Raw genomic sequence first — 13,508 nt, 5'->3', positions numbered from 1 at the left:
GATATAAACCTTTGATAAAAGCTTAAAAAAAAATACTTTCATGAAATTTGGGATTGAGATGGTTTAAAATGCAGTTTTCCATACAATATATATTCCCAAGGGACATAATTCCTTAAATAAAATGCTCCGCAGGGCGCAGCTTGATACGACCGCAGAGGTCGAACCCTGAATAGTTGGGGCAAGTATGGACACAACATTCAAGCTTGATACAGCTCTGAATTTGGATTGTGATTAAATATTTGACACAGCATAGGTTTCTGACACAGAATGAATGTGGTCTAATAACTTAAAAATTTTAAATTGGACATTCACCTATTATGGTCCAATATCCAAAATCTAAATACATGGTTAGTCTCAGCATATCAAAGAACCCAAAGAATTCAATTTTTGATGAAATCAAACAAAGTTTAATTTTGGACCCTTTTGACCTCAATGTGGACAAAGTTGATAACGGGGCCCAAAAATCTAAATACATGGTTAGATTCAGCATATCAAAGAACCCCATATATTCAATTTTTGTTGAAATCAAACAAAGTTTAATTTTGGACCCCGATTTGGACCAACTTGAAAACTGGGCCCATAATCAAAAATCTAAATACATGTTTAGATTCAGCATATCAAAGAACACTAAAAATTCAATTTTTGTTAAAATCAAACTAAGTTTAATTTTGGACCCTTTGGACCTTAATGTAGACCAATTTGAAAACGGAACCAAAAATTAAGAATCTAAATACACGGTTAGATTCGGCATATCAAAGAACCCCAATAATTCAATTTTTGATGAAATCAAACAAAGTTAAATTTTGGACCCTTTGGACCTCAATGTGGACCAATTTAAAAATGGGGCCCAAAATCCAAAAACTTAATACACGGTTATATTCAGCATATTAAAGAACCCCAAGAATTCAAGAATAAAACCCCATTGAAATTGATCAAGAAATAAGCAATTTATAAGAAGTATCTTCTTTTGCACAATACTGTGCAATTGAATATTTCTTGCTATTGCGCAATACTGTACAATTGACAATTTTTTGCTATTGCGCAATATTGTGCTATTGGATATTTCTTGCTATTGCGCAATACTGTGCAATTGAAGATTTCTTGCTATTGCGCAATACTGTGCAATTGAAGATTTCTTGCTATTGTGCAATACTGTGCAATTGAAAATTTCTTGCTATTGCACAATACTTATTATATAAAAATTTACACATCCTGTTTGGTGTGTATCTCCTACCATATCATTATTATTTGCTTTTAAATATAAATCAGAAATAACCAACTTAAAATGGAAAATTTTAAAAGAAAAAAAAAAGGAAAAAAAGAAAAAAAAAGAAAAAAAAAAATCCACCCCCCCCAAATTTTTTGAACCCCCTTATGATTCATCACCCCCAAACTCAATCAAAGCCTTCCCTTTGTGGTACGGTACCTTGCAGTACAATTTCAGAGAGATCCATACACTTGAACACAAGTTATTGTCTTGAAACTAGAAAAATGCTTATTTTTGGCCCCTTTTTGGCCCCCAATTCCTAAACGTTTCAGGCAATTACCCCCGAACTCAATTCCAGCTTTTCCTTTGTGATATGAAACCTTGTAGTACAATTTCAGAAATATCCAAACACTTACACACAAGTTATTGTCATGAAACTAGAAAAATGCTTGTTTTTTGCCCCTTTTTTGGCCCCCAATTCCTAATATTTTGAGGCAATTACCCCCAAAATCAATTACAGCCTTCCCTTTGTGATATGGAACCTTGTGGTACAATGTCAGAGAGATCCATACACTTACACACAAGTTATTGTCTGAAAGTTACAAAAATGCTTATTTTTGGCCCCTTTTTGGCCCCTAATTCCTTAACTGTTGGTACCATAACCCCCAAAATCAATCCCAACCTTCCTTTTGTGGTATTGAACCTTATGGTAAAATTTTATGGAGATCCATTCACTTAAACTAAAGTTAGAGTGCGAAAACCAATGTGTCTTCGGACGACGCCGGACGACGCCAGACGACGACGACGACGACGCCAACGTCATACCAATATACGACCAAAAAATTTTTAATTTTTGCGGTCGTATAAAAATAGGTTATTGGCAATGATTTTCTTATTCCTCTGAGACATGCTGAATAAACCTGCTTTACTGACCATGAATGAATTTTATGTTGAAAGACTTTAAGATAAAAATTTTCTACATGTATCAGATGAAATTTTAAAATAAAATAATGAGGTCAAGGTGAGATGAACCCTGCCAGACATGTACATCTTTAAAATCATTCAATATATCAAATATAGTCGACCTATTGCTTAGAGTATCCCAGAAAAGGATCTGATCATGAAAACTTTAATGCTGACCAACAAAGCATGAAAATGATGTCAAGATCAGATAAACCCTGCCAGACAGTCATGTACAGCATAAAATCATTCTAATCATTAAATATTGTTGACCTGTTGCTCAAAGCCTTATAGTTTCTGAGAAACGGTCCTAACCCTGAAAACTTAACAATAATCACTCATCCATTAAAGGAGGTCGTATTGTTTTTATTTAAATTCTTACTTTTTTTTTATGTGACAAAATTCTGATAATTAACATTATTGACATTTTACAAGGTTCCACAATTTGTATTTTAGATAATACATGATATGAAGTACCCAGTTCTTTTACTTTCTGAAACATAAAGCTTTATACAAATAGTTTATGACTTTGTTGTAGTGGAATTAGAATCCTTATGTTAAGCATTCTGCTACATTTGTCACAGGCAAGGCACACACCTTTTTAATTATGACTCATGGTTGATACTTCCTGATATCGACATGTAGAAAGCTCAATTGCTTTTATCATCATAAATCCTTTTAGAATTTTAAAATCGTTGCTGAGAATAACTTACAATATTAGAATCAGTCTCCATTTCCTCCTCTTCTGAATCTGAATCTTCATTTGAACCAAACTTACTGTGAACAGCAACACATGGTAAAAGTTGTTTCAGAACTAACAGTAAGTTCAGTACATCTGGAGTAGACATAGAATCTACAAAACATACAATATCCATCATGACCATGATTACCGAAACTCCTTTAATTTAAACTCCATTATGTTATTAATACAGATATGTCCTAGTAATAAATATAACAATAAAATGAAGAGAAATGGTGTTATGTCAATAAGACAGCTACCCAATATGGCCAATCACAAGATTCACTCATCATATAAACATATGACACCTTGATATTTACATGAAAATCAATACAAAAATAAATGTGGATAGTGTCCACATGTGAACACAGATGATGCCCCCGCTTGCATATCATATAGTTATAAAGGGACATAACTGAAGAACAGTAAAAGTGACGCTACCCAAATTTGAACTTGATCTGAGTTTTGTGGTAATAAGCATTGTGTGTACGTCTCATAACATTCGGTTGAGGCTAACTTAAGTAAAGAACAGAAACTAAAAATTCAACAATTTTTCTATTTGTAAACACGCATAACTCTAGAACGGTTGTGTATAAGTTTTATAAGATTTGGTTGAGAATGACTAAAGTTAGAGAACAGAAACGAAAAATTCAGCAATTTTTATGTTTATAAAGGGACATAACTCAAGAATGGTAAAAGTGTCACCACCAAATTTCGTACTTAATCTGTATTATGTAGTAATAAGCATTGTGTATAAGTTTCATAACATTTGGTTGAGGCAAACTAAAGTTAGAAAACGGAAACAAAATTTTGAACTTGATCTTAGTTTTGTGGTAATGAATATTGTGTATAGGTTTCATAATGTTTGGTTGTGGCAAACTTAAGTTACAGATTGGAAACTAAAAATTTTGCAATCTTTCGATTTATAAAGGGGCATAACTCAATAATGGTTAAAGTGACACTACCCAAATTCAACTTGCTCTGTGTTTTATCAGTGGAAGTCAAAATTAAACATTGCATTGTATAAAGCATTGATTGTAGTTAATTCAACTATAATCATGGACAAAGGAAGATAACTCCAGTTTTAAAAATTACTTGATATTTAGAAGAAAATAAAAATTTTGCAATTTTTCCATTTATAAAGGGGCATAACTCTAGAACGGTTAAAGTGACGTCACCAAAATTCAAATTTGATCTGTGTTTTGTGGTATAAGCATTGTGTATAAGTTTCATAACATTTGGTAGAGGCAAACTTAAGTTAGAGAACAGAAACTAAATATTTTGCAATTTTTCTATTTATAAAGGGACATAACTCTAGAACGGTTAAAGTGACGCCACCAAAATTCAAACTTGATCTGTGTTTTGTGGTATAAGCATTGTGTATAAGTTTCATAATATTTGGTTAAGGCAAACTCAAGTTCGAGAAAGGAAACCAATTTTGGGAATACGTACGTACAGACGGACAAGGGTAAAACTTAATGCCCCCACCGCTACAGCGGGGGCATAAAAATTATTTACAAAATGTTCCATAGTTTTTTTATATATATCTTGTATTGCAGATTTTTGCTGTTTTCAGTTTTATTATATGTTTCAAAATCATAGACAATAGAAATAGACAATATATAAAAAATAATCATTTTAAAGGAAATAACTACTTTAAGGAATTCTAAAATTGTTTAAAAAATATTGGCATTTTTGTAAATCTTGTATTGTTGATTATTTTAGCTGTTAAGGTGGATCATCGTTATATATTTCCTCAGATGGAATTTTCTTATACTTTGCCAAAATGAAGATTTTACTATGCTTTTTTCAATGATATAATAAAAAGTATGAGTCACTGTGTTATTTTTCAAGCTACAAGTCATGCAAAATTGCCCAAACTTGCATAGATTGTTCATGAAAAAACACATTATTGTGAATAAAAAGAAATTTATGAGATAGAATTTTGAAATAAAATATGAGAAGATAGGTTTTATAATATGCTTAAAGAAAATAAAAAGAAAAAAATGGTATCACCAAACTTGTTTTCTTGCTACAAGTAAAAAATGTAAATTTCACTATCATTCCAGTATATATTTTTTTTCACAATAAGAGTTATCTCCCCTTAAATGGCTAATATAAAAAAAAATTGATTCTTAAAAGCACTTAGTATTTGTTTAGACATATTGGATAATGCAATAAATCACTTATTTGTCTTTATACAAATAAACAGTTTTACACCTAAATTGCAAATTTGTCTCAAAATTTGCAGATTTAGGCAAAACATTAGAGCGATTGTATAATGCTATTATACAATCCAAGATGGCAGTATACAGTTTCTGTGCATCTATAAAAATTTTCAAGAGAGAAGCTACAATGCTAGAAAGTGTCAATTAAGGGCAATAACTCATATAAGGGGTCAAATTATAGTTTCATTCATTTTGCATTTCAGTAGATCTTGTATTGCTGATCATTTTAGCTCTCTACAACTTCTGTCTATCTATTATAGTTTTGAGGTTAATAGACAACAATACGTAAATTAGTCAAAAACTGTTATTTAACCCTTTCATGCCGAAGTTTTCCTTTTGGCACCCTTGTGCCCATGCACCGATGTTGATGCCAAAATTTTCCTTAAGGATAGATAAGTTTCTATTTTTAGATGGTCCAAATACAAATAGAAAAAAATAACATTTAAACGGATTTCTTGACCCAGTTGTTCAATAAATAATATAATAATTAATTAATGTATACCATATATTTGTATCAGATGTAAAAACGCTGACAAATACAATGTTTTTTCAAAGAATGTTGAGAGAAAAAACAAAATGGTGGAATCAGAATCAATCCTTCTTGTGTGTTTCATTTCAAGTGAATACATTTAGAAAACTTAACGTGTGGTCATGAAAGCAGTCATTTGATAATTTGGATACAGATATAAAGTAAGTAGATTTTGACATTCTGAAATTTTTTTTCTATCAGATATTTTGCATCATGTATTATTTTCATAATATTACTTGCATTTTACTCATATGTTCCATTTTTAGACATGGCAACTTTGTTGGTTGAAATCAAACTATAATATAATTCACAAACTAACATCTACACACCCTAAGGATCAATCCTTTTAAGTTTGGTTTCATTAGTTTAGGAGGAGAAAGTTTTTAAAAGATGTTTACAATGGATGATAATGGAAGTCAAGTGATAACAAAAGCTCTGCATGATCCTTTGGCAGCAGGAAATGTACACATATAAAATTCTTCATAAAGTGGCAAATTTAAGGGAGAGTCACCCTCCACCATCTTCAGGATCCCTAATTTTGTTTTATCAAATATAAATCAAAGAGAATTGACTCTTTGGCAGTCTTCATTCTGTAAATACACAATCCATCTTTTCTACCTCATTTCAATTTCAATAATCAAAAAGAACTAGCGTTTTCTCCACTTTCCCAAACATCATATAGATGCACTGTACATTCCTATAAATATTCTGTTTTTCTTCTAATTATTGTAATTCCATAAAAAACATGACTAAAACACAGAGATTTTTACCTAAATATCTTTCAGCAAATGTTACTACTGCAGTTAATAACCATTGAGTCTTTGGTATATCTGTAATATCATCATATCTTTGACTTTTCACCTTTGAGGTATCACTTGTCTGTTGAAGAAGTGCTTGTATGAGCTCAACAAGAGGAAATGGAAATTTGTTATAAGCCATTGCTGGTAGAAGGAATTGTTCAATCTGTTCACTGAAGGCTGGACAGAAGAAGGATCTACACAAGGACTTCAGGATAAACTGACTATAAAAAAAACATTCAATTGTAAGTATGGTAAATCAAAGATAAAATTTATACCTAAATCAAGCAATCTGACTTCAGTCATTTTTATTTCAAAACTTAACAATTTAAATCGAAACTTAACAATTTAAAAAATCTTCTGTGACAATCTAAATAAAAATTATAAATTACAAAAAAAACCCATTTATTTAATGGTTTATGGTGTAGCAACTCTTTTAACACAGAGAACTGCAAAGCAAAGAACTGCATATAAACTAGGACTACTATATAAATGTATTCATGTATTAGTCCCAGATATCAACAGCACTGTGAAATGACTCATTTCTGAACAATGTTCATGAAGCTTTTAATGACATTACTATGAAACTGCAATGATGTTACTAAGTTGTAAAACTTGTGTCTACTCCATTTGTCATTTTGAACAATCAAGTATTTCAAACCAGCTTGTAATGTGAATCAAATCACTTTTTAAAACATAACAACTAAACCTATAGAGAACCTTTACAGATATACTGACCTGAATACTTTGTTCTTCACCTCTGTAGCATATACAATAGGTGACATAATGAGGGAAAATATACTGCCTGCTTGTGGTGTTGGGGGCACTGTGGATTTTTCTAAGTTAGAGGGTACTTTAGCTTCAAAAATAGTCCTCATGTACTCAAAGTAACCTGAAATTGTTTATGATTACAAATTGAAGTGGAAATCCAGTTCCAATCTTCTGTAAATATTTTAATAAATACAACAGAAAAATTACATTCTTTAATTGGAAAATATCAAATTGAAAATTACCCTTACAAGGATTTGACAAGGCTTTGTTCTATTTTCTGTTTAAAAGACCTTTTTGGATCATAGGGTTTTTTGGTAATGATACACACCTTCCAGAAGGTAGAATGGAGCCTTGTCAGATCCTTGTAAGTGAAGAGTGGACACACATGGACACAAAATCTATCTTTTAATAAGATGTGATACCTACAATAGGTCTGGGAATACTAATAAAATTATCATCCATCAACTGAGACTATAACTTGAAATATTCATTTCTAGAATTGCCAGCCCAACCCCCATTTACTGCTCACTTTATAAAAAATAACTTTGAATGTACAAATGTTAGTGATGTACCCCTGACAGCCAAAACATACCATAATGTCAAACTGCTATTAGAATAGACAGGATCGGTTTTTGAGATTCTGTGACACTTGACTGGATGTGACATTTTAACATATTAAGCTCAATCTCTTTTTTGGTTTGTGTTGATGGGTTAAAGTTTTAATAACTTTCATCCAACAAATGAATAATTAAATGTATCTAATTCAAAATTGTTTACCTTTTTCAATAAGGTGGGACCAAATAACTGACAAATGACTGTGATTTTTGTACAGATTCTGTGATGTAAATGTTTCCAACATCCTCATTGGTACTGCTATAGGTTGTGATGTATCAGCTATAGATACCAAGTATCTGTTAATAAAATAATAGCTGGCATATTACAAAAAATATCTAATATATGCAGGTCTTATAAGAAGTGTACTGTAAATTGACTAATATTACACATCAAATCAGGTCTTATAAGAAGTAAACTGTAAATTGTCTGACAGTTTAAAAACTGTTAAATCAAACTTTTCTGGTGTTTTTATAATTGTGAAAGTCATCGCAAATAGGTTTTGCAAAAATTAAAAACTCCCATTTCAAATTTGAATAGCATTTTTTGTATGCAGTATTTACTGGAAGCATGAATACTTATCTCATATTTTTGTCCATTCTTCAAAAACTGCACTAATGATAAATGCATGCATTGTTTTTCTAATACCATTAGGGTTCCTACCAGGAATAGTAATGAAGGGCTATGTAAACATTAGGTCATCTTGACCATCTTAACCTACATTTTGCATGAAACTGAGATTCTATATCTTTAAGAGTAAGGAAGCCACTTTTCCTTCATTTTCCCTTCTATTTTTAATACATTTAATGTAACAATAAAATAGTTAAAGTATCACAAATAAAGCAGACTGTTACAACTACTTTATTTCTTTCTTTCTTGAACTATAGGTTCGAACTATATGCATGTATATAGATATTTCATATGTATACCTTAAGCAAAGGACCAACAATCTGTTGATGAGAAATGATCTCTGTGGTTTTTGACTATACAACACAGCAATTATATTTTCTTTTGACTTTATTATATTCTGACAAAGCCAAATCTGTAAAAGAAATCAAATCATTTTACTGTAATAAGTTATTTTCTGTAAATATGAAAGGACTTACAATTTCTGCTATTCAAGAAAAAAAAATGGGTTAACTATTTTTAATTTAGAAATATCAGATTAGGAACAGCACAAACTAACGCAAAAATGTTTTATTAACAACCAGAAGCACATTGGTTTGTTGTTATACAGACTACAGTGAACATGTGCTCATGTTTACAGCTATATATTATTTAAATCATTTTTAACATAACAATAAATAATCTTAGCATAGGTAAGTGTTTAAAGTTTTGTCATATTATAGCTCTGACTAGTCTTTTGCGGTTGAAGTTTACATTAAAAATATATTTTCTTAGTCTGACAATATGAAGCTCAGTCTTAGACCAGTAAATTCTCCATCCACCCACCCACCTTTCTAACATATTTTGTACAATGTATTCATAATCATAATAATTGTAACACACAATTTTTCTACTGACATAATAAGAGTATCTAAGTAGATTTTTTTTTTGTATAAATGCTTGCTCCGTGTTGAAGACCGTACTTTGACCTATAATGGTTTACTTTTATAAATTTTGACTTGGATGGAGAGTTGCCTCATTGGCACTCATACCACATCTTCTTATATCTATTGAATGATTTCTATTTCTTGATTTTTGTTGTTCTTGATATATTCATATGACATGTATGTGGCTTGAGGCTGTGTCCCTAAGAAACATTAATGACAGTTTTTTGTTTTATAAAATGAAACTTTGCTGCACTAGTCTAGGCAAGCTGTTCCCATAGATATGTGTTTTGGTTTATGTTCATATACTTTATATGTGTCTGAAGAAGGTTGTATTTGCATCGATGAAAGGGAAATAAAATGGCCATTTCATGATGAATTAAAAATAAAAAAGTGCTTTTTTACAAATTAGCACAAAACAAAGAGAATAATGAGCTTCAAGCACAAAAACAAGTGAAATAAAAATTGCAAACACTTTGCACAAAAATAACAGTTTACATTTTCATACTAAATTTTGTAGCTCCATTAAACTACAAAAACTTCCCAGAGTAAAACTGTTCAAAATTATTTATGCATTCATACTTGTATTAAATAAGCATTACCATACATTGTTATGGTAGTATTTATCTAATACTATTTATGTTATATCATGAGATGAACTTGACCTTTTAACAACAATTTGTAAGTATAATGTGTTCTTCTGTCATAAAGCAAGCTCATATTGCAAGACATGTATGTTAAGAGGTTTTAAGATGCATCATGATGTAGTTATGAAATAATGTTACATTTAGTACTTGTTTTATTTAATACAAGAGAACAGAGTATATAACTACCAGTCTTTGGCCATCTTTCTTCACATCACAAAAATAACCTAGTTTTCCAGTTAATTTCAACAAGAAATTTGCATCTGTGGTGTTTTTCTTTAAATTGCTTTCTTTATCAAACTCAATCCTCAACCGTTCAGCCTGAAAAAAATAATATTTTTATTGAATTTGGTGGAAATATTTTATTTATGCTAATTTGAATGTTCATGTTTTAGATGTTATATTTTTTATAACATACATATTTCATAATGTTTTCTTGAAGAATAAAGATAATTAAATTCACAACTGTTAAGGTATCTTCTTTTCCATAATTCTTACCTCTTTCAACCTTTTGAAAACAGTAATTTTTTTAAATATTAATGTGAAGTTTTTTCGATCTCAGCTTTTAATTGATCAATTCTAGTTATGAAATCATATTACTTTTTCACATTAAAAAAAGTGTGACAATGTCTGATTACATTAAAACTTTTTAAAGGGTTCTGTGAAACCCTGTGTATCTCTTTTAATTGCTGCTGTTAGTGTTAAAGTGTAATGTTGATTTCTAAAAAGTCCATTTATCAGTAATATACAATACCTTTTTTTAAAATTTAATTTGAAATTTTTTCTTCAGTTGCTACTTCTTTATCTTACAAGTTTCATAACATTCCATAAAGGTTCAACAATGTTATAATGGTCTTAAATGTAATCTGAGACTACATTGTATGTGTAAATTTTAACTTTAAAGAAAAACTTGTCAGTAAAATAAGGAAAATAAATGGGGAATGTGTCCATGGGACACAGATGATGCCCCCGTTTGCATATAACGTTATAAAGGGCATTTATAAAACTCAAGAAAGGCAAAAGTGACGTCACCCAAATTGGAACATGATCTGTGTTATATGGTAATAAGCATTATGTGTAAGTTTCATAACATTTGGTTGAGGCAAACTAGTTAGAGAACGGAAACTTATTTTGGGACATATGTACGTACAGACGGACAGACGGACAAGGATAACGCTTTAATGCCCCCTCCGCTGCGTCGGGGGCATAATAAAAAATGTATTTTGAAAATTTTTATTCTGACATTATTTCTTAATCATAAAAAGGCTTCTGCCAAAGTTTCATAAAAATTCTGTTTAAGAAGGGTTGACATTTTTGATGTCCAAAAAACTGTAACCCCAAACTGTATCTAAGTGTTAACTAAAACCCAAAAAGCTTAGTTCTTTTATTAGTAAATATGGATAAAATGAGAAAAAAAATAATCAAAATTTGCAGTGGATACTGTCTTTTCATCATAAAAAAAGCATCTGTCCAAGTTTCATAAAAGTCCATGAAGGTTTGACAAAGTTATTGATGTCTGAGAAACTTTAATAGAAATAAGATGTGGTATAACCTTAGACACGATCTTAATATTATCTGCAAAAAAACTAAGTTCATTTATCTGTAAAATACGTAATAAAATAACAGTTATAAACTGTTAACACCGAGATATGTCTCGCCTTTTTGTTCTTTTAATAATGCAAATGTTGAAATTAAAATAGCAATACTTTAACATGTATTAAGTTATACAAAGATTCAAAGTCAATGAACCATGACTGAAGGTACATGGCAAAACAATCTCCATGGAAAAGAGATGTGCCAATGCTAATACAACTGCATACCAAATACCATAGACCTATCATCAACAAACCTAAACACAAACATTGACTTGTAAACTATGTAAAAGTTTCAAAGTCAATGAACCATGATGAGGGGGTGGTGCTATATAATCTCCATGGAAACAAGACTTGCAAATGCCAATAAATTTGCATACCAAAATATCATTGACTTAACATACATGTGTACCAATTAACATTGGCCTACCACTAATGGTTCCCCTTGAACTGACCTAATCACAAACTAATACATGTAAACTAAGCAAAAGTTTCGAAGTCAAAAGACCATGACTGCGAGGGCGAGACCAAATATTCTCCATGGAAATGAGATATGCCAATGCTTATACAACTGCATACCAAATATCATTGACTTACCACCAGTGGTTCCCCTTGAACTGACCTAATCACAAACTAATACATGTAAACTAAGCAAAAGTTTTAAAGTCAATAGACCATGACTGAGGGGGCAGAGCCAAATAATCTCCATGGAAATGAGATATGCCAATGCTTATACAACTGCATACCAAATATCATTGACTTACCACTAGTGGTTCCCCATAAACTGACCTAATCACAAACTAATACATGTAAACTAAGCAAAAGTTTCAAGATCAATAGACCATGACTGAGGGGGCAGGGCCAAATAATCTCCATGGAAATGAGATATGCGAGTGCTAATACAACTGCATACCAAATATCATTGACCAACCACTAGTGGTACACCTTAAACTAGACCTAATCACAAACTAATACATTGTTGACGACGCCGCCTACCCCGGAAACAGCATACCTATGTCTCGCTTTTTGACTCCGTCAAGGCGAGACAAAAATGAAAGAAAAAAAAAATTTCAAAGTTTTTTTATCTGAAAAACTTCTGTCCAAGTTCCATTAATTTCATGAAGGTTTCACAAAGAGAGTGATGTCTAAAAAAACTAACCACAAGCAGAACCTAAATGTTGATGCTGCCAAGGATGACAGAATGTAGGATTGCTGTGTCTTGCTTCCACGACAAAATGTTGCAGGCTCAACAATAACAAAACAGCACTTAATTTTGTTTATAAACAGAAACAGTATGGATAGTACTTTTGAAGAAATGAAAAAAAACACATATTATCAAACAAAACTTAAATGATGTACGTACACATTTCTTTCTGACAGAATATCCACGATAATAAGACTGAATGCATACTGTACTATCAGCTCTTCTTCTCTGGTCCTGTAATTGTAAAATTGGTTTTAGTAAATCTATCGTGATAACAATTTTAGATAGAAACAGTCGGATTGTAATTAGTGTTCAAAATTATCTGGGAAACTAAAAAAAAATGCAGATATTTTTAATGAAAGTCAAGAATTCATATGTAATGAAGTGTCAAAATATAAATATTTCAAAGCCTTTACTTGCACAGGGTAATTAAAAATTCAGTGTTTTCCCTAGGCTATTCAAGCATTGCGTTACCGCTATGCATAAATTTCGACCGCCATGCTTTCATCATTGCCATAATACATCCCCCTATGTGTGAAAATTATAACTGTGTAAAATATTTATTATCAATATTTTAAAAGTGAAGTGACAAGTGACAACACTCCATAGGTGTTTTAAACTCATCCGACTGATAACTGGATGCATCATGTCGCACATGCTGGGATTTTACAACCT

General features: G+C 31.1%; 1 protein-coding gene across 1 annotated transcript in view; it reads right to left on the bottom strand.

Moving 5' to 3' along the window:
* The window catches only part of LOC127726334 (ubiquitin-protein ligase E3C-like), a 37,565-nt gene that overhangs the window by 18,374 nt on the left and 5,683 nt on the right, over positions 1 to 13,508 (bottom strand). Inside the window, exons 3-9 of the mRNA XM_052233671.1 lie at positions 12,993 to 13,067; positions 10,227 to 10,358; positions 8,773 to 8,885; positions 8,009 to 8,142; positions 7,199 to 7,352; positions 6,434 to 6,684; positions 2,881 to 3,020 (exon numbers count right to left, since the gene is read on the bottom strand). Coding sequence (XP_052089631.1) covers positions 2,881 to 3,020; positions 6,434 to 6,684; positions 7,199 to 7,352; positions 8,009 to 8,142; positions 8,773 to 8,885; positions 10,227 to 10,358; positions 12,993 to 13,067 — 999 coding nt within the window. The remainder of the gene's footprint in view (positions 1 to 2,880; positions 3,021 to 6,433; positions 6,685 to 7,198; positions 7,353 to 8,008; positions 8,143 to 8,772; positions 8,886 to 10,226; positions 10,359 to 12,992; positions 13,068 to 13,508) is intronic.

The sequence above is a fragment of the Mytilus californianus genome, unplaced genomic scaffold (genome assembly GCF_021869535.1).
Source record: "Mytilus californianus isolate M0D057914Y unplaced genomic scaffold, xbMytCali1.0.p SCAF_1, whole genome shotgun sequence".
NCBI classification, from domain to species: Eukaryota; Metazoa; Mollusca; class Bivalvia; order Mytilida; family Mytilidae; genus Mytilus; species Mytilus californianus.
Note: the sequence above shows the minus strand (reverse complement) of the source record. Positions and strands in the feature narration are given on the sequence as shown.